The sequence below is a fragment of the Ursus americanus genome, chromosome 3 (assembly GCF_024610735.1).
Source record: "Ursus americanus isolate L20-20 chromosome 3, mUrsAme1.1.p, whole genome shotgun sequence".
Taxonomy (NCBI): domain Eukaryota; kingdom Metazoa; phylum Chordata; class Mammalia; order Carnivora; family Ursidae; genus Ursus; species Ursus americanus.
Genome location: NC_142129.1, coordinates 5,251,114 through 5,273,052, shown reverse-complemented (window position 1 = coordinate 5,273,052; position 21,939 = coordinate 5,251,114). Strand labels below are relative to the sequence as shown.

General features: G+C 36.8%; 1 protein-coding gene across 20 annotated transcripts in view; it reads right to left on the bottom strand.

Annotated features, from left to right (window-relative positions):
* Positions 1 to 21,939, bottom strand: part of KMT2C (lysine methyltransferase 2C) — a 272,287-nt gene that overhangs the window by 104,803 nt on the left and 145,545 nt on the right. For all 20 annotated transcript variants that reach the window (XM_087860661.1, XM_087860660.1, XM_087860666.1 and 17 more), the window contains 5 exons: positions 19,079 to 19,241; positions 11,834 to 12,005; positions 9,801 to 9,915; positions 622 to 791; positions 19 to 170 (listed from right to left, as the gene is read on the bottom strand). In XM_087860661.1, the coding sequence (XP_087716787.1) occupies positions 19 to 170; positions 622 to 791; positions 9,801 to 9,915; positions 11,834 to 12,005; positions 19,079 to 19,241 (772 nt within the window). The remainder of the gene's footprint in view (positions 1 to 18; positions 171 to 621; positions 792 to 9,800; positions 9,916 to 11,833; positions 12,006 to 19,078; positions 19,242 to 21,939) is intronic.

Sequence of the window (21,939 nt, the reverse complement as noted above, 5' to 3'; positions counted from 1 at the left end):
CCAAATTCTCAAGCTTACCTGCAGTGACTTCGGCCATCTCCACTTCATCACCTGCCTGTAATGGATCCATCTCCACTGCTATGTGTTTACAATACATGCAGATATACTCTTCTTTGAACTGAGAATCCAGCTCATGATCTGCTGGTTTGTCACATTCTAAGTGAACCCATCTGCAGTGATAAATATATTTAAATAAAATTTTCTAATTTAAAGACAAGTTACTATCCAGGGAAAAAAGAGGCAACTGTTGAAAACTGCGTATAGGAAGGGTTAAGAATGACAGAAGAGGGGTTATAGAGGTTGGCAATTGGTGAAGGTTCTAGAAGAGAAATTGGCATTTTCAGAGGTCATTAAAGGTGTTCACATATTTTTACTTCCTTATTTTTAAACCATTTCCTCCTTACATTTCCCTCTTAATGCTCATTTCTGGTCTTTTGCCCATTCACTTCCTTATGCCTTCCAGATTCATAAATATGTAATTTAATTTCACCTTTAAAAGCACTCAGTACCCAAAGGATCATTAGAGTGATAAAAGCTTGGAACTCAAAGATACATGGTAGCGCAAAAAATCACATGGATAGAACTGACCAAACACTCAATGGAAGAACTGTATCTTCTTACCTTTTGCACATATTACAATGAAGCATGTCTTTCTGCAATTCTGGATGGTAGCACTTCCCACAGAAAGGACATAAGTTATCCTGTTGTTGGTAACAACTGTCACATACCAAGCAATTGTGGTGCCACTGAGAACTAGATCGTGTGCCACACTCTACACATATTCTGCAATTCTAAACACCAGAAAAAATGAAAACAAAAACAGTTTGTTATGCATTTGTATTGCAGTTCTGGTGTGAACCTTTCTGAAATCAATGAAACATTTGTACATTATACATTAAGCTTTAATTTTCATGACACTAATTTAGGGTATATGTTTTTGAAAAAGCAGTGTGTTTTGAACATCTGATGAGACACCATTCAATCTGCACTAAAACCTCCAGGAAAATGTAAATAGGGGCTAGAGACATCCAAGAAAACATAAATAGGGAAGGAAGAAAACCAAGAACATAGCAACCCAAACTTCAAAAAAGAAACATATCCCAGAATAAGTCTATTCAACTCTGGACCGTGAAAACAAACCGGTGCTTCTGAACAACTTCGTTTGCTTATAGGTAGCTCAGGAACTAAAAGCAAGAATTCAAACTGAAGAACTATCATGATCCACTCCAAATGACTTGGAGTCCGAAACTGTGAAAGTAAAATCCACCTCAAAATCCAATTACGTGTTCTCATATTTTCAGAACACAGAATGGCACTATCCTTAAAAAGGAGAACTGTCTGTGGAGTGCAAGGCCTGCCAGAAGCCCAATATCACCCTCTGCTGCACCTTTAACCAACTCATCTTAAAATCCTGGGCATACAGCTGATAAACTGTAAGCTCTCATTACCCACCCCAATTTCCAATCTAAAACACCAGAAAAAAAGAAACCACTTTTTTGAGCTGCCGTATATGAAAGATTTGCTTATCAAAGAAAGAGAAACTAGCATGAACCAAAGATTTGCTAAAGTCTTACAGATTTAAAACAAATGCACTCATAAATATCGAGGTAAAAATCCTGAATAAAATATCAGCAAACAGAGTTTATACAACATATGCAAGAATGGTTAAATATTAGGAAATCTAGGGGCCCCTGGGTGGGTTGGATAGGTGTCAAACCCTTGATTTTGGCTCAGGTCATGATCTCAGGGTAGTGAGATCAAGCCCTGCTTCAGCGTTGGGCTCTGCATTCAGTATGGAGTGGGCCTGAGGTTCTCTCTCTACCTCTCTCTCTGCCCCTCCCATGCCCCAAGCCCCCAACCCCCCAACCTCTGCCTGCACTTTCTCTCTCTGAAAGAAAGAAAGAAAGAAAGAAAGAAAGAAAGAAAGAAAGAAAGAAAGAAAGAAAGAAAGAAAATGAAAGAAAAGAAAAGAAAAAAGAAAAGAAAAGAAAGGAAAGAAAAGAAAATTTATTAGTAAAATCTGACATATTGTTAGGTCTGAAAAGAAAAAACAAATTACTGTACAAATTACTGAAAAAGCTTTTGGAAAAAATCAAAAGCCGAGCCTTTTAAAACAAACAAACAAACAAACAAACAAACAAACAAACCTCTTCAGAAAGTAAAAATGGATGGGTATTTTCTAAATGTGATACACACACACTTCTTGCTTATAAAGCCAGGATTGTACTTAACTGGGGGACCCTCGAGGCATTCCCACTAAAGTCAGAAACAAAGCAAAGATGCCACCTATTTCTACTACTGTTTAGTTAACATGGTTCTGAAGCCAATGTAAACACTGAAACAAATGGAAAGAGGCAGAACAATAGGAAAAGAAAAAACAAAACTATCTGTAGAGGACAAGATAGTGTATTTGGAAAACCCTAGAGAGTCAATCATAAATTCAATAAAAGAATTAAATAAAGCAGGATACAAAACTGGGGGCTCAAGAGGTAAGAATTAACATATATACTCAAACATACACAATTTATAAATGAATTTACACCAATAACTCCAATTCTGATCCCTCCCACTGAGTTCTTGCCTTCTCCCATTCTTGTATATCTATTCTTCTGTAGTCCCAACAACATCAACATGTTTACTCAATTGTTCACTTAAATAAACAAACCTACCTCAGTTTGCTCTCAGTAATTGATTTTATTCCCTTTTTTAAAAATATATAGGATATTAACATGCTTTCAAAAGTCAAAGTTATATAAACAGTTCTACTCAGAGAATTGTCATTTATAAATTATGTACATATGTGATTACAGGCCCATTTACTTGTGTATGTACGTGTGTATGCATGTAAATACATGCACATATTTCTTGCCCCATCTGCTGAAAGGACAAAGAAGCAAACACCCCTGTACCAACGAGCACACCGAGCACCCACTTTCCACTAAAGGAACCGGACCTACATATGGGAAAGAAGGCTGATTCCCAGGCTGGGGCAGGGAGATGTAAGATGAGCTGGGACATCTTGCGATGCCAAAATGTAACAAAGTGCTCCAATAAATGGTGAGGACATGTCACAAAGGCACAGGAGCCAGCCCACAGAGGCTACCAAAGGGAAATGTAGGACAATTTGAGCATAAAATGGATTAGGTAAAGAATTATGAATTACTGAAAATAACATGAATTTTTCAGTCAATACTGACAATAAACAAATAATTGTGACATGTAGAAGAAGGGAAAGTTCTTGCTTAGTGCAGAGGCCTGACTGGCAAGTGTGATGGAATGCTAGAGTCGCAAAAGCATCATTTTACAACCAACATGTAAAAATGCATCAAGCAATGGTTCCTAAAATCTTGGAGGAAATTCTGAGGAGCAAGATATTCACATGGTCTTAAATATCTCCTCATATAATGTTTTATTAATTACGAGAGACGGAAAAAAATACTGGAGCAGTTTAACTGCAGCGTGACCAAATTATCAGAATGCACGTTACCTATGAGGGCAGGATGAGCACCAGGTGCCTCTAGCAAAGGCACCCTGACAAGGGCACATCATCACCTGGGCAGTATTCTGGCCAACGATGCAAAACTCTATATTAAACTGGGAAGAGGTATCAGACAAAGACAAAGTGAGAAAAGTTCTATCTCGAGGAAAAAAAACCCAGGTATGTGGGGAAGAACCCTATTCCTCAAAATATGTCAAAATCAAAAAGACAGAGTAGGACTCAGGATATTTTCCAGATTAAAAGAGTCCAAAGTGAGAACTAAATATAATAGCCTACCCTAGAGTAGATCTTGGAACCCACATGGGTGGGTGGGAATGCTATACGGGATATTAGATCAAGTGACAAAATTGAAATATGGATAACAGATTAGATGAAAATACTTATACTGATATAAACATATGAAGGTGATAACAGCACTGTGATTATGTAAGAATATCCCTATGGTTAGGAAATACACACTTAAGTGTTTAAGGGTAAAGAAGACACAGTATATGTAAATTACCCTCAAATGGTAGGGCTAAAAACAGAGACGGAGGGAAGAAGAAGAGAGAAAAAGAGTACACGCAATGATACTGAAACCCTAACAAAGGTAAAAGGTAAATGGTATGGGTATTCTTATTTTTCCAACTTCTAAAGTTTAAAATTATTTTTCAAAGAATTCATGACATACCAACATACAGCATTCTTGACAGAGAAACAGGAAAAAGAAACCTACCTGACAATGACTGGTATAAAACAAAGTTCCTGAAAAGATTACCCTTACTTCAGCATGAGCAGCCTCACTAGTCTGACACCCCCATGAAGTCAGACCTGTTTGCCCACGTGTATCTCTGGCCCCTCCACAGTGTTTGCCAGACAGTAGGCCTTCCAATGTTAAACAAATGAACAATTATGACTAAAGACTATAGACACCTATGAAAGAATTTAACAGTAGAGGGAAAGGATCATTCTTCAAATTACTCGGTGGATAAGCCTTCCTATGGAAAACTCCAGAATAATTCTTTGGGTCCTTAATTTAGACATTATGATGGACACTATATGCATCATCTCTCTAAAGCCAACACCCCTGTGAGGTTAAGTTCTAATAACATTCTCTGGGCGGGGGGAAATCGGCTTAATAATTTGCCAAAGCTCCTGTATTTAGTAACTGGAAGAGTGGAGATCTGACTTCACAGCCTAATCTTTTACCAATATTATATACCTCCACAGAACAGAATTTCTTTAAAAAACTATCCAGTTGCATTCTTAGCAATATTATACATGATTCAGTCAGTCACTGTGAAAGAGCACAGCAGACTGTGATAGAGAGCAAATTAGTAAGAGAGCAAGACAAAGATAAAAGTGAATGTCGAGAAATAAACCCAGCATTCTGAAGACATTTTCCTAGATAATGAAAAACATAATAAAGAAGATAATGAATAAAAAGCAGGAAACAAAATTATCTAGCTATTACTAAACATTAAAGAGACTATAAAGATGGCAATATTAAAAAAAAAAAAAAGCACAGTTAACCAACACTTCTTTGGACCTGTTTCTGGGCCTGACTAGACACCGACAGTGTTCAACATGTTCCAGGCAATACTAAGGAATGCAGAACCACAATCAGATACAACCTGGAAGCAAATTCAAAGAGCTGACAAAAATAAAGATCCCAAAGCTCTTAAGTAGAGAAAAGGATTACAGTTAAGTGAACATTAAAAAGGGGGAGGGGGTAAGATTTTTCTTCTGTGATAACACAAACTGGGAAAACTGGGGGGGAGGCAGGGTAAGGTCAGGGTTCCACAGCCTAAAAAAAGAAAAAGTTGTAAAATAACATAGTACCAAACAAGTTCTTATCATAGTCTGAAGACAACAGTCTCTCTCAGATTTGCAGGATTATCAGAAAAATTGCTATTCCTTAATGAAGCATAACCAAGAATCCAAAGAAGACTGGTGGTTAAATGAGATTGAAATTTACACAGAAAATATATTTTTTTGCAAGGAAAAAGTGACAAGGTTTACAGTCTCATTTGATTTAAAACAGAGGGGAGAGAAAGGAAAAGGAAAATTGCTCATTTCTCCATTTTCACTGGTAAGTGGGGGAAGAAAACACTTATACTTTCAACATTTCTAACTTAACATTCACAAAATAAGATTCTTAATTGCAAGTCACTGCAGAAAATAAAAGGAACAGAAAAACAGAAAGGAAATCAAAAGAACTAGTTTGTCTTAAAATAGCCAAGCATTTCAATTGCAACCATTAATCTAAATAGTTAACTCTATTAAACCTTTCAAAAAAATTTTTTTTTAAATGACACAGAAGGATCCAAAATAAAAAAGATGTGAACAGATTACATTCAACTGGTAAACTAAAGCCTTATGAGGCCATATTGTCGGACAAACAAAAATAGCTGGTTCAAAAGGGGGGGGGGGGCATTACACAAGAGAGTAGCTTTACACTAATAAAAAATAAAAAGCACAACATATCAACACTGACCTGACCTACCCGCTAAATAACAACCAAAAATTATTAGTATTGTTTACAAAAGGAAAAGTAAAATACAAGGAGAAGCTGATGAGGAAAACTGCAGTGGTCAATTTCATCTACATCCTAATAGGTTGTCCAATCAGCTAGTCAAGAAATAAAAAGGACTTCATCTATCTAAATAAAATTAATAAACACGCATAATACACCTTAAAGTCACTACACAAGTATCAAAATACTTGTGAAGTAGAAAAAACACTAATTATTGCGTTAAATACAATTAAAGCAGAAGTTAACATGCTTAAGCACAACTTAAAAACAAAATGATACAGTGATTAGGTCGGATGTACACACAGATAGCTACAATTACAACATATCTGGCTGCAGCCAAAGCTATAATCAAAGGTAAATTTATAGTCTTAAAAAATACGCTTTTTTCCTTAAGAAAGTAAAGAAAAATTTCGAATTCACCTTCCTATTTCAGAAAAGTAAAAGGGCAAGTAAAGGTGTGTGGAGGAGATGAAAGCATAAGCGTACAATCTGTCGACCGCGGGTTTTTTTCTGTAGCCCAATAATGACGAGAGAACACGCTGGAAGCCCCGCGTCCAGCAGAAGGAAAAGACCGGAACTGCGGAGAGGCCGGCGGCAGCTCGCACCTCGTCCGCCCGCAGGCCCCGCCTTCCCCGAGCCGCACCTGAGGGCAATTACCGCAGGCTCCCGTCCCTGGGGCAGAAGGCCCCTCCCCTGCAGACCCCACCCTCGGGCCACGGCCGCACAGAACTCCCCGCCCACCGCCCCAGAACCAGGTGACGCGCCGCAAGTTCCAGGTGCCCCTCTCCCGGCGTGGTGGGGCGTTGGCACAGGTGCTGGTCTCCCTCCGCGTCCCCTCCCACCCCCTCACCCGCACCGCGTCGTCGCGGTCCTCCAGGAGAGCTCGCCTCCCTTTCCAGGACCTTCCTAGGACAACAATCCCCTCTACCCCAACTCCGCCAGCCTTCCTTCCCGCGGCCGGAACGCCTTCCCAGCTTCTGGAAGAAGCCTCGGGCTGGCGCCACCTCACAGCCTGCAATCCCGGCAGCCCAGGAAGCCTCCACCTGGAGGCTGACCCCCGCCCTCGGGTTCCAGGGGCCATTTCGGGCACCCCACTCCACCCCACCTGTCTGAAGCGCGCCCCGCTGAAGTCAACTGAAGGGCGGTGCACAGGTAACAGGAGCGCGTTTCTGTGCCGCTAGGACAAAAGAGTGAGGATGCAGAGAGATCACAGATGCGGTCTGGGAGGGCTGTTTTCTGAAAAGTGTAAAGTTTTCATAGAAATGCTAACATTAAAAAAAATAAAATTTAACCGACCTTCAAGGATACCACAATGCAGATTTTAATACCTGCATTTAGCATTTGTATTTATTATCATGTTAGTCCCAAGTGCCGTCAAGAGTGTACAAAAGATGCAAGATTTTACACAGTAAATTATGGTAAAAAGAATGAGCTGTTTGGATGGCACAGGGAACAATGCACCATCCATGGAGCCAGCAGAGAGGATTATCTTCACTGACACCAACTGACAACAGTTAAAGGGCAAACAACATACCAGTAACTTAAAATGAGGAACTAATGTTCCATATTTTAGAAATAATTGGATTGATTCCCCCATTTAGTACAGATCTCAATTGTACCACAATGGTGTACTTTATACTTATTGAGTGACACTTCATTACATCTAATGTTGAAGCACTGCTTGCTGGCACTTTGAGGTCTGAACTAGTTAACAGGGTCACGGCATTATCAATACTATTTTTATGCAATAATACAATAGGCATTCTCTGTATGGCATCATTAAAGCCAAAGGAAAAGCTTACGCACTGAACTGGGCATGAGAAAATATCTATTAAACCCAATCTTGGCAATTTAGTTTCAAAGCAAAATTGTATGTCAGATGAAATTAGTAATTACTTTATAAATTCTATTTAGTTTTTATTTTTTAAAAGTCCGTGTAATTATTGAAGATAAAGTTTATGCCTAGTTTCATTTCTGTTCTATAAAATTTAGATACTGAAAAAGAAAACACAACCAACTCAACCTGGGGGATGTATAGAGACAGCCTATGGATCTAGAGGCTTTCGATCTACACCCTAATACAAAATGAAAATTAGATCAAGAATTTCTTAATCTAAAGAGAAAAGCCCTGCTACTCAGTAAGAATAGTATGACAGCACAGGGAGAGAGCACCATATATGGGATAAACCATTATAAGACAGGAAACCTGAGTTTTAGTCCCTTTTCTGCTTCTACAAATAAGTAAACTTGGACAATTAACCACTAGGGCCTCACCAGCCATCATCTGGAATTTATTAGTTTGCCTATATAGATTTCAGAGGAAGCACATGAACTACTTTTATGACAGATCCATCCTAGAGAACATTTAAAGAAAAGTCATAGTAAATAGTTTGTAAATATCTTCCAAACAGGGAAAAAAAATTAGTTTTATTCAGTCAGTTGAGAAAGACAAATTTGTTTTATTCTTCTACTTTCACTTTAAGAGTTTAAATATTTTGTACTTCCATAGACAAGCACTTCTAGAATTTGTTGCTGTTTACCTGGGGGTATACTAATAACTCTGCCCAGTAGGTAAAGTTATCAGCCAACCTACAGGGTTTAGAGGTACAGATGACAAAGCCTCAGTATATTCCTCAGGAAGTGTAAAGAGACCAGTACAGAACACCACAAGGCCATAAAGATGCAAATAACAAAATAGACGGAAGAAGGGAGAACCACTGACTAAAAGAATATCCAGAAAAAATTAAAAATAACTGAAAATACATCTTAAAAGTGTCACACCAAGCAGAAAGACTGATATCTTAAGCAATGAAAAAATGGAAAAATGTCTACAGACCTCTAACTCTCAAAACCAAGAGAATCTTTAACAGCATCTATAAAATAAATATCTAAGTAAATAATCACTTACTAAAACTACCAAAGGGGAGAGACAATATACATACACTTATATGATTCCAAATATTTAATACAAGTGTATTTATACACATTTAAAAATGTGATGTACATATAAAATCACTACATAATCACCAAAATGTAGTGTGTTTTAGTTCTGGATTTTAAATTAATGGATTTTAAAACTATTGCTCTGTGTTTCTGTATCCTCATGGGGTCACTACATTTCCGAGAGTTTCTGAGAAGATTAAAGATAAATCATTCAAAAACAATTTCTAAGCCATGAAGCACCATACATATGTTAACATGCTCATAACAGCATTTTTTGTAATAGCCTAAAATTGTAAATGACCCAAATGTTCACCAACAAGTTATCTGATAAACAATTTGTGGTATGGCCACTACTTGGCGATAAAAAGGAATCACTAATGGTACACAAAAATATGGCTGATTCTCAAAATAATCATGCTGAGTTTAAAAAGCTAGACCCCCCCCCCAAAAAAAGTATATACTATATGATGTCATTTATATAAAACTCTAGAAAATGCAAATTAATTGACGGTGCGTGAAAGCAGACTGCCTGGAAGACAAGGAGGTGGGGTGGGAATGGGTGTACAGTTGGAAAAGAGGGATTCCCAAAGAGCACCATGAAACTTTTAGGGGTAATGAATTTGGTCGTTTTCTTGAAGGTGATGATGGTTTCATAAATGTACACGTGTCAAATTAAATTACAAACTTTAAATAGTTGCGGTTTATTGAATATCAGTTATACATCAATAAAGCTGTTTTGTAAAAAGTTGATGATAAGGTATAAATTTGAATAGGTATCCGATTTGTCTGCTCTATATAAAAAGCATACAGATGATATTTTTCTTAAAAAAATAAACAACTTACTTTGCATTTCCAGCCATTGGTTGGTACTGATTTCATAACTGGTTGAAGACAAAAAGTATGATACCCTTTGTCACACGTATCACACACTAGCATCTTGCTATCTTCTCCCGATTGTCTAAAAAATAAGATAGCATTAATGATGCCTTATCTTTAAACTTATGTTTATAACATAAGTAATCATGAGAAGAATCAATCCTAGGAGCTGCCCAGTTCATCAATACCTCAGTGTCTGTTTTGTCTATGCCCAGATAATGTTAGAGGTAACCCCCTAAAGGATGAGACAGACATCTTCCTAAGGTCCCTACAGGATCATCCTTACTGAACGCTCACCTATGGTGAACCTGCTTTAGCCAGGTTAGGATTCCTACAGAGAAGGAGGGGTAAGGCAAGATGAATGACTCTGACCTTTATTTTTTAAATATCTCAGTAAAATCCTTTCTAGGGGAAGGAGCTGTAACTGATAGGTGCCACTGCATGGGAAGGAACAAATCTTGGCATCGGGAATTGGAAAGACACTGTCAAATAATAAAAAGAGGATCAAATTTGGCATCAGACCTGTATTTGTATTCAGACTGCTGTTTTTCTAGTTGTGTGATTCCTGAACAAAATAAGCTTAGTCCTCTTGGTTTCAGGATAAAATGTGAACAATGAAGACACTGAGAATTAAATATAATTCTGGTTGAAGAGCTTAGAATATCCCATAAACATTAGTGCTAAATAAACAGGTATAAGAATCATCTTGTAATAATTAAGAATTGTAGTCAAAAACCTAAACTCTTTCCCTGAACACTCCTGTACCCCAAAGACTGGGCTGCTGGCCTACAGCATGAGCTCTGCCTTGATTCTTGGCTATCAACCACTCTCAGGGACTAAGAATTTAATTCAAGAGGAGGGGAAAAGAAAAACTAGGGAATGCAAGAAGAAGATCTGACAGAGGAGCCCTGAGTAAAACCTGGGGACAAATAGAAGTAAAAAGGAAGATGGGTTAGTTGGCCTCCAGTTCTTTCTTTCTCAGTTTAATAAATTCTACATATAAAATTGCATGTTTTATCTCTTTGGCTACATGGAAAGATCTTAGAGGAAAAGCAATCTTTCTTCAAGTTCTCTTATTCCTTCCCAAGAAAGTAGGCACAGATATAAGATATCAAATAAATGTTTGCTGGTATTTTAATTTTTGCCAAAATATAAAAGCACATCATCCTATTTATTCCACATAATTATAAGATCTTGACACTTATTATTATCAAATTAAATTACCAATAAAACAGACTAATTATGGCAGTGGTGGGCATAATTTCTCCTGTTACAAAAGTCCTCAGCTTGTAAACAATTTGAAGACTGCTACAGATGCAGGTAACTTCCCCAAATTATCATGCTAATTAGTAGCAGGAGAAAAAAAAAAAAATCACAGAAAAGATTGGAGAAATAACCAAAGGATGGAATACAACAAATAGGAAAGGATAACCCCATTACAAACGTTTAAATGCCATATAATAGCTGTACTTCTTTTTCAGTGATTATGGTGACTAGGATCAACTGAAGGTAACTTTTTCAGATAGACAGATACAGGGTTTGCTTTTGTTTTTTTTTTAAGTAGTCTTAGCATAAATTGTTCTTCCTGGAATGAAAATTCACACATATCACTAATTCTTTCACTCATTCTCATAACTACTTTCCACAATTAGATAAGGTTTATTTTCCTATTAAATCACCCCAGTCTCTCTCAAAAATAGTCGCTTTGTTTTCTAATGCTTACTTCTTTTAAATTGTTAAAAATCATTCATTTAAAATGTCTGTCTGGCAAGTTGAAATTAGATTTTTAGGCAACCAGAGGAATTTAAAATTATTAAAATTAGTTTTTGTTTAGACTTGTTTCAAAATACCTAGTAATTTTTTAAAACATGACGAAGTCAGTGGGAATGAATACAGCTGCAGTATGAACAATCTTTATCATATTACACAGACCTTCAGCACCTAATAATAGGGTCTCGCTTAATCTCAATACACACCTTTGAGTTGAAATTAAAACTTACTTGCAGTTCTGGCACACTTTGCACTCAGGACATTGCCAACCTGCACGTTTTAATGGAGTAACCGCTATATCCAGGCACATTCCATGATAGTGCTGACCACAAGTAGTACAAAAGAACTGATCTAAGAGGTCTCCCGGGCTGTCGCACACTGCACAGTTTGCATCTTCCTTTGCTATAATTAACAGTAAAACAATGAAATTGTTGTATAAGAGTTTAGTATTTTTCTGACTTTACAATTTAAAAATCACTTGAAGGGAATTTGCATGGTAAATCTTTCAGACACTTGAGGTTATCCACATTGAACTGATATCCAATCAGAAGACGGTCTCAGTAAAACCACTGTAATGGATTTAATCCAAAATTAATTACATTAAATTTAATCATGTAGTTTTGCATATTTGTGCCTACATCTGCCTAAGACCATAAGCAGTTCTTATCTAATTTTATATCCCTGGTACCAGTGATGATGCTGGGCACCTACTTAATGCTCAACGTACACTTGCTGAAAAGAACCAAACAGGAAAATATCAACCGAGAAATGCCCTGAGGTGCAAAAATAACCATTTTATTTGGATGAAAAATATATTTTAAAATTAACAAGGTAAGTCAAGAGACAAAATTAAGAAATGTTAAGATCAATTAGATGCTACTTAAGCATAAACACTAATTTTTATTCAGATCAAATATATCTTTTCAATACTGGAAAACATCGTATGAAGGAGAACATTAAAGATGGAAACTACATATTCATACACAAATATAAAACTTCATATACTAATTCTAAATTCATCTATAATAATTGCCACTTTGTCAAAAGGTATAAAAAATCTATATAATTATGGGTATCTTCTATCCCTAAATGTGGATTAAAAGAAATAGCACTTTTTAAGTTCTTTTACCATCTAAAACAAAAAATAAATGTAAGAATAAACTGCCTTGCCAAGTACACAGTTAAACTCATGCATATTACAGTAAGAAAAATAATGTGTTCTAAAATCATACCAATGTGATGATATGTGTAAGTATGTCTATATCTGACACGTTCTCAACTAAATGGTTTGATTAGCTGATTATCTAAAGACTGTTTTAAACTGTATATATGAACCTTTTTTTCTCTTTTTTATTTTCTGAAGGTTTGGTCGTCCTCTCTGGCTTTAAGCCCTTTCTACCTTTTTCTTTCCCTCAGTCAAGAATCTTGAAACAGACTAATAATCTATTCCTTTTACTGGTTTTACAGGCCATAGAATTTCTGACATACAGACTTTTGGTTTTCATTTTAAAGTCCTTTTAAAATGATAAAAACCATTCGTAGTTTGAGGGCAGTACAAAAGTCCCAGGGTGTATCTGGACTGCCAGCTGGAACCCTGGGGGGCTGCACACCCACCATTCACCTGGCGCTATGTTCAAGAGGCTACCAATGATCTATCAAATCCAAAGATTACTTTTTTGACCTTATCTTATTTGCACTTTGCAGCACTTCCATTCCTATCCACTCCCACATGACGGTTCCCCTTACCTTGGCTTCTGTGACGGCACCTTTCTCCTGATTTCTCCTTAGGTCTCCCATGACTCACCCTCACGCTCCTGTGTTGGCTTCTGTACCCCTACAATTCCACTACATGCTGGAGTGTCTTGGGATTTCATCCTGCTCCTTCTTTTATAATTCTGCATGGTTTCTCTTTGTGATCACACCAACTCCCATGTTATAAAATACTACCATGATTCCCAAATCTTATCACCCACCCCAAACTTCTTTATAAACTACAAGATGTTATTTTCAAGTCTCATGGGACCTCAATAGCCAGATGTTCTTAAAAAAATACTCAAAACTCAACACCTCTAAAATAAAACATTTTTAAAACCTAAACCGCTCCCTTTTTTCTCAACCAGCTGGGTAAAGGCAGAAACTTTAATATCACTATTACTCCTCCCTGATCCAACATATCCAACTTTCCTTCTATTTGTACAGTTCAGTTAGGTCCACTCTACTTTGGTAATTACACTATCTTCTAAATGGAATCCGGGCTTATGGATCTGACCTTTCCCTGATCATTTTCTACACACCCAGAGCAAGTTTTCAAAATTGTGAATCTAATTGTTATGCCCTGTTTAAAAGTTTACCAAGACCTCCTTTTTCGCTCTAAAAGAAAAAGAAGATCAAAAATTTCTAGCATAAGGGAAAGAAGGAAAAAAGGGAAAAACAGCCCTTACCTCCCTTTGCCACAGAATCTCATGACCACTCACGGTTCCTGGTGATGCCAAGCAGTTTGCGATGCACATTCACACAACACGCTGTGCAGTGGTTGTGTGCTCACACGCACTGCTCCCCCTGGTTGTGTGCTCATACACACTTGTTCCCCCACTGTCTGAAATTGTGTTCCTTTGCTGTGCCCTAGCTCTTTCCAAAGAGGCCTTCAAAACTCTGCTCATGCACAGTCCTGCACCTTGTCTTTTTCAACTTTGTATCTTCAATTTCCTAGCACAAATCAAGTCTTATTAAATATATCTTAAATGAAGAACTTCTAAATCACTTTTAAATGAGTTTGATCGGCATTTAAAATAAATCAATTTAAAAATGGAAATGTCATAAATTAGTTCATTTTTGAAAGAAATGACACAATAGGGTGAATTTTTTTTAATACTAAGAGAGTGTCAGTATTTACTCATTCAAGCTCTGTACATTTAAAAACGAATCCTTGATTTTTGCCTATCCCCAAAACTTACAGAAACTGAAGCAAATACTGTGCTCTGATTATCAGATACTCAGTTCATCCTTCTATTGTAATTTGCAGGGAACACTGTCTCAATGCTTCTGTGAAACCTCCAGAGTTTACTTTCTGCCACTTAACTCGCCATACTAGTCACATGCGGCTATTGGGCAACTGAAATGTGATTATCCAAACTGACATGTGCTGTACTATATAAAATGCACCCCAGATTCTAAAGACTTACTAGGAAGAAAATAACATCAAATCTCTCAAAAATTTTATTGCTTACATGTTGAAATACTAATTTTTTGGACATACTAGGTTAAATATATATTTTTTAAATTAATTGTAGTTTTTAAAAATTTTTAACATGACTACTAGAAAGATCTGAATTACTCCTATTGCTCAAATCATATTTCTTTTGCATGGCACTGTTTTATAGAGCAAAGCCCATTCTACAGTAAGATAACTGTGTATATCACTGTGGCAGAGATAACTCTTCCTCTACGATAGTTTGCACCAATTCCTTAATGGCAATACCGTCATGTTGTTTGATTAGTATGGATCACTGGTAATAAATTAGACAAAGAAAAACATCCACATGATACATTCAGTCTAAAAACATTTATATGTAAAAAATACAACAGAAAAAAAGCACTGCATCAAGAAATGAGGTTGGTTCCAACCATTTCCCCAGTCAGGAAGAAGATATGTATAGAAACACCAAAATAACCTTTTGGAGGTCATGCAAAAAATGGTATTACTAGATAGCTTAAGTGTCGTGTCAGAAATAAGCATATGTACATATACATACATATATGCCCCACAGAGACATTAAGTTTGAAGCAATAACCAAACAATGAAGTGAAATTTTTCTTTAAGCAGTTGAAAAGCAGAAGAGATTGAGTGAAAGACTAAAGCTAAAGCTAATTTAAGAGAAGATAGGAGTTAAATCCAGGTAAATTTGGCTCCAAAGATCATGCTCTTTACTAACTGATATTTACTCCCACTGGAAGGACAAATAAGGTGAAGAATATCTGAGCATGTACAAAAGAAAGAAGGAAAGTGCCAGCAGAGGCATAGAATGAAGCTAAATGATGGCGGAGGAGCAAGAAAAGAGCGGGAGGAACAGAAGGATCAGCTGTGGACAAGGTCATGTCCTGTGACAGCTGTGACAAGAGAAGAGATGGAGGAAAAGGCAAGAACACTGAGCCTAAATGAGAAGGAACCATGTCAGAGACACTTGGCCAAGCTGGAAGGTGAAACTACTGCTTACGCAGGGGAATATAAACCCTGGTGAAGAGCAACAAAAGTCAAATTGCTGCCAGACTCCATCCGCAGAGCATTGTAACTTCCGTCAACGTCACAGCACCTATCATCTCGGCTTACTTTACTGGCAGGACACTGAGCTGGACTAAACAAGATCACTAGCAAGAAAAAGTAAATCATGGATGTTGTCCAGAAAGGCTGGCCCACAGAGCAGGCAGGGAGGTTGGAAAGTTCAGGGACTGACAGAATTTAGGGTAACAGGAAAGTAGAAGGACCTGGTATCAAGAGATACAAAGACAACCAAGAAAATTAAGAGAAGTTAAAGCTGAGTGATGAAAGTAAATACACTGGGGAAGAGGAGGGAATGAAGAAATACAGCACTCCCACGTTTGAACCCTTCAAAAACTTCTCACTGCAGACAGACTGTCTAAACCCTTCCCTTGTTCACAAGACCTAGGTGATCTAGTCTTTGTTCACTCTGATGTTGTCTCTAGTATCCTCGGTGACTAGCTGTCATTCCACAATCTTGCCAGGCCCATTCCTCAAGACCTATACAGTAGTTGTTCACTCTTGCTGGAATGTTCTTTCCTCTGATCCTCTGGCTCCTTGCCATTTAGCTTTCCCTGAGAGGCAAAATACTACTCAGTAAGTGTATCTGGCTATGTCTCCGAGATGGTATTTAGTGTAAAATTCCTAGACAAGGTTAGTGTACACTTTCATCATCATGAAAATAATGATGAAGCCAGGACCAGCATTTATCTATGACAAAGCACCCTAAAACTGTTTTGTGATGAAAATCTTGGCCTTGCTCATAGGTTCTCTCTTTGCTGGGATTTCTTTCTAATGAGGTCCTTTTTTTTTTTTTTCTATTCAACTTTCATAAGAAGATGTCAGTCCAACTCCTAACTCAGCTAACTATCAAGCATATCGCTCTACACTTAGCCAGCAGCATAAAGTATTACACTCAATTTATACATACAATTTGGGTCTTAGGTAAGAGCTGGAATAGCTACCATTTTGTAAAGCAATTCATTTATACAAAGTAAAATGCTACATGGTTTCCATTAACTGTTGTTTAAACCTCATAGTAACACTGGTGTTTAAGCCCCATTTTTTAAAAATATTAAGCACCTTGTGCTATGACACACAATTAGGAGAGCTAAAAATATTTATGAAAGATTTTATGAAGACCATTGCATAATCTTGTAAATTACTATAACACATTCTACCTACAATATTCTCTATATCCTTAGTGTATATAGACTGCACTGGTTAAGATCCTTGAGGAATAAAATTTACTCAATTGGACTTTGGTTTCATACCACTGGCTTATTTTGAGGACTGTTATTAGAAGTTGCCCTGTGGGATATGTTTTGCTACAGTGTATAATGTATATATAGTCTCAGTATCAAGTGAGTTATTTTGACATTACTATGAATCAGGTCACTGCTCATATTCCCTTCTTTGTGTTGATTGCTGGAGAGCTCTGAAGCCAAGTTTGTGGCTTAGGTCTAGGAAGTATGCATCTATTTACCAAAATACCAGTGTCACTATTATGTTCATATTTATACTATCTTTATTTTCCCATGGCCAAATTTCCTTGCGTATTTTTAGTTTTATTTTATCCTACTATTCATGTATTTTTATGAGTCTCCATAAATCTATTTTGGAACAAGGCACAATGCCAATAATTTCAGGGTATCTTTTAGCTCTGTGTGCCAGCACAGACCTCTCATTGTATGTATGGTAAGTGCCAGCAGCTCATCTCCCCTCAGTCCTTACACTTCATTAATTTACACAGTGTTTATTATGGTCTCTAACATTAAATGAGATAGACCCTATTAGAACACAGTCTGCAGTAGCAAGTAGGATGGCTATTAACTAACAAAACCTCTAATATACGGTCACAGAATAGTTTGTATGTTGTTTACTGAGGTTTGAAATATGACTAAGTACAAAACACTGAATAAAATTCAGATTCTTAAACACACATACGGTTGTTTTATTTGATTGGCAAAGTGCATTATACCACCCAGAATATAATCAACCCTGATGACCAACATTGCAGTTGGTGCACCTGTGTGAAGTAATTCACTACATGAGGTCTTAAAATAAAAAACACCCATGACAGCTGCTGTGCATGAATGTTCTTCTTCTCAAAGATTTAAGTATGTAATCGCACACATATTTTAAAACTTTAAATCCCTTATTCGCCTAAATTCAATCTGACATTTCAGTTTGCCCTACCTATAATTTCTGTCTGTATAGCGATTAAGGACAACATGATTATACATGTAAACAAAAATAATTTCAACTGAAGATGAAATTATGGTACTGAGATTATACAATCTAACTGTATTTGAGACTATTTAAGTTTAAGCCTGAGCTATATTTACATTTCACAGAGCCAGACAAGATTTTTTTAAAAAGCTTTCATTAGTATTGCTAAGACATAGATAAAAGCTAACACTAAAGTAACTAACAGGTAACATAAAAAATAATAATAAAGCATCACAGAGATTTCACAAGGAGACTGGAAATTCAATTTACTAGGGGGAAAAAATCCCAAAGCATACATGCTCATTGGAAATCCATATACTAAGAAAAAGACAAGATCTCTGTTTAACAATTAAGATAGGAAAGAGTTATAATTTTCTATATAACAAATTTCAAACATTTAAATATTCTCACGTAATTATAAAATAATGTTTGGAAAAGAAAGGAAAAAAGCACAACTGAGGATTATAGGTAACCAAGACAGATAAATCAAGAAGAAGCACTAACAGAGATTTCTATTATGATTATCAGGGCTATACAATTACCAAGAATTTTAAAAGTGTTTCCTGATCCTATTAACGTACATCCTGAAGTAACACCTGAGGGAATCATCTTCTAATACTCTAAACTGGGTGGTTTTTGGTGTAGAAGACACTGAATACTGTTTAACTAGTTAAATGGCTCTACAGTACATATTAAAATATACTCAGTATTTCTTTCTACAGAGGTTCAAAAAAATTTTTTTTAACAGAATTTAAAACATGCAAACTGTCTTTGAAATTTTGAGGAAATACCTCTGGTATTTAACTTCAATGATACTGGTGATAACAGATCCCCCCAAGGATCTCCGGCAAAGATCCCTTAGATTATCAAGATTATCGAATATTACCTTTTAATACAAGCAAAATAACATTTAAGGAATTTACAACATTAGTTATTTGAAGTAAGTACACTGATAAATGTTTGAAAAGTATATCTGTAGTAAACTTACATCTTTCAGGAGCTTGGTCAATGTGCTCTGGACACAGAAGAAAGAAGTTCCTGAAGTCCTGAAAGGTACCAGCTCCAGCAGCACAAGGATAATGGTACATCTGGGTGCATTTCTCTTCACAGCATTTGATAGTGGCTCCAAGGTGCTTACAAAATGCACATCGCTGAAGAGGGCAAATGGGAAAGAAATCTCTTAATAAAATCTGGAAAAGGAGCATTCAAATGTGCGGCTAGGAAAGTATAAAAACAGTCTTGTATACATTACTAGTAAAACAATTTAAACCTCCGTAATACTAAATAAAGGATCCATTAAAAATGATAAAATCTAAAGTACTCAGTTGAGTGCTTGGTATAATACAGGTTCAAGTTTTGAAAGTGAGCACTTCACTTTTTTCTACTGACTTTTGTCAAAAACAGCTAAATTTTTTTTTTAATTAGTAATATGGTTGAAAGGGCAAGTTGTCTAGTTGTGGGTTATTTCAACACATTTTAAATCCCACCAACAAACTAATAAAACGAATCTATACTGTTCACAAAACCTCTTACTATTTTCACCCTACCTAAAAATCAGTGTGAAATAAACCACAATCATAGAATAAGTTAATAAGGGACAATCATGGGATTAAAGGAACGCCTACAAATCTACACACTCCCTGTAGCAGTTTCAAGTTTCTTAATAAAAACTGGGAATGGGATGAGGCACCTGGGTGGTGCAGTCGTTAAGTGTCTGCCTTCGGCTCAGGGCGTGATCCCAGCATTCTGGGATCAAGCCCCATATCAGGCTTCTCCACTGGGAGCCTGGTTCTTCTCTCCCACTCCCCCTGCTTGTGTTCCCTCTCTCACTGGCTGTCTCTCTCTCTTAAATAAATAAAATCTTTAAAAAAAAAAACAAACCGGGAATGGGAAGAAAAATTGAATCATCTGAGTGTCTCCTTTCCCTATTTCAATGTGCCTCTATTCTCTTGCTAGTGGTAAAAGCAGAGAAGGAAGCCCCAACAGAAACACAGGGGAAGTGCAGGACAACTAAAGGTGTAAGAAGTCAGTACAAATTACCTACAATGCAACATGTACTTACTCAGCTTTCCCTAAGAATGATTAATAAACTCTCCCTCATCTTCCCAAGGTCATTCTGCGTATCACATTCTTTGTGGGTCTTTTCCTGGGTAGCCTGCATTGTACAGTATAAAATCTCTCTTCTGCAGATGCCTAGCTGTCTATCTTGTACAGGCTTCTGTTTTAGCATTCATGCCACTCACTGCATAAGAATTATTTACTTGTTTTTTCATCCTAGTCCTGGATCCTTGAGGGAGAGGCACATATTTTGCTATCTTTGCATCTGTAGCACTATGAATGCTACTTGACACAGAAAGCCCTACTAAACAGGTGTTCATATTTGTATGTACTAAATGGATTTCACTGTTGGTAATCTCATTGTTAAGTGTGGTTCATGAATAGCAAAATTGAAACAACAGAAGCCAAACAGGACAATTTGTGGTAAAACTGGCCATCCTGAAAGAGAGAAAGTTGCTAACATTACTAAGAAGAATTTTTTTTTTTTTTAAGATTTTATTCATTTATTAGAAGAGAAAGAGAGAGCACAGGGGAGGGGGTCACGGAGAGGCAGAAGCAGAGGGAGAAGGAGAAGGAGACTCCCAACTGGCAGGAAGCTCAATGCGGGACTCGATCCCAGGACCCTGAGATTATGACCTGAGCTGAAGTCAGATGCTTAACCAACTGAGCCACCCAGGCACCCCAATTAGGTCTTCACATGCTAACATACACTTATTCTGTATTCTCCTAGTCTACCAGAGAATACAACAGTTTTTAAATTATAATTCATTCCAGCATTTTATATAAGGTGCCATCAAATTCTTCCTTGTAACCAACCTAAGAAAGTTTAGTATCTCTTGATGAGTCTTCTACACATTTTGAGCACTGTCAACAGACCACTGTAGCTTCTAGCTGACTCATAAACACAGTTATATCTGTGGCATTTTTGTTGTCTATAACATCCACAAGTTCAGAAACTATGGGGCGACTGAGTGGCTCAGTCGTTAGGCATCTGCCTTCAGCTCAGGGCGTGATGCCGGCATTCTGGGTCCGAGCCCCACATCAGGCTCCTCCGCTGGAAGCCTGTTTCTTCCTCTCCCACTCCCCCTGCTTGTGTTCCCTCTCTCTCTGGCTGTCTCTATCTCTGACAAATAAATAAAATCTTAAAAAAAAAAAAAAAGAAACTAATAAACATTTCAGTTCTCTTTTTGTAGTTATGGGTGCTACATCATTAAAAAGACAAAAGAAAGAAAGGCTATTTCTCTTAATAAAGTATAATAACCAGCTTTTTCTGAATTTATTTTTATGTTATGACTCTCAGGGTCTCTATATATGTTTAGCTTATTATCACAACCAAAATTAACAACATGTGTAACATCTCAGTAGTCTGAGTATCCTTGAGTCATGCCGGAAACACCAAGAAAATGCTGAAGGAGAAAAGTGCATTTATATGTCCAACTGATTGCTAAAAAGTTTTTATATTAACTTATTAACATAACAAAATAATTTCAGCTAAACTGCTAAAATCTAGAATCTCCATCATTTTTTAGCATACGGCAAGTTGTACAGAAGCCTTTTGCACTAAAAATAATTTTGGCAAATAAAATATAATGACTTTTATTTAAGTGCATAATAAGGAAACAAAATAATTTAAATTGATCCTTTTCCCAATGTCTATATCATTTTAGAAACATCAACATGTTCTCTTAATCACATTTGCAGTGGAAAATATTACGTGACATTAGCTAAACTACTATGAGAAGTCCTGGAATGTATCCAACATACTAATTTACAATAACATATAAAGATACA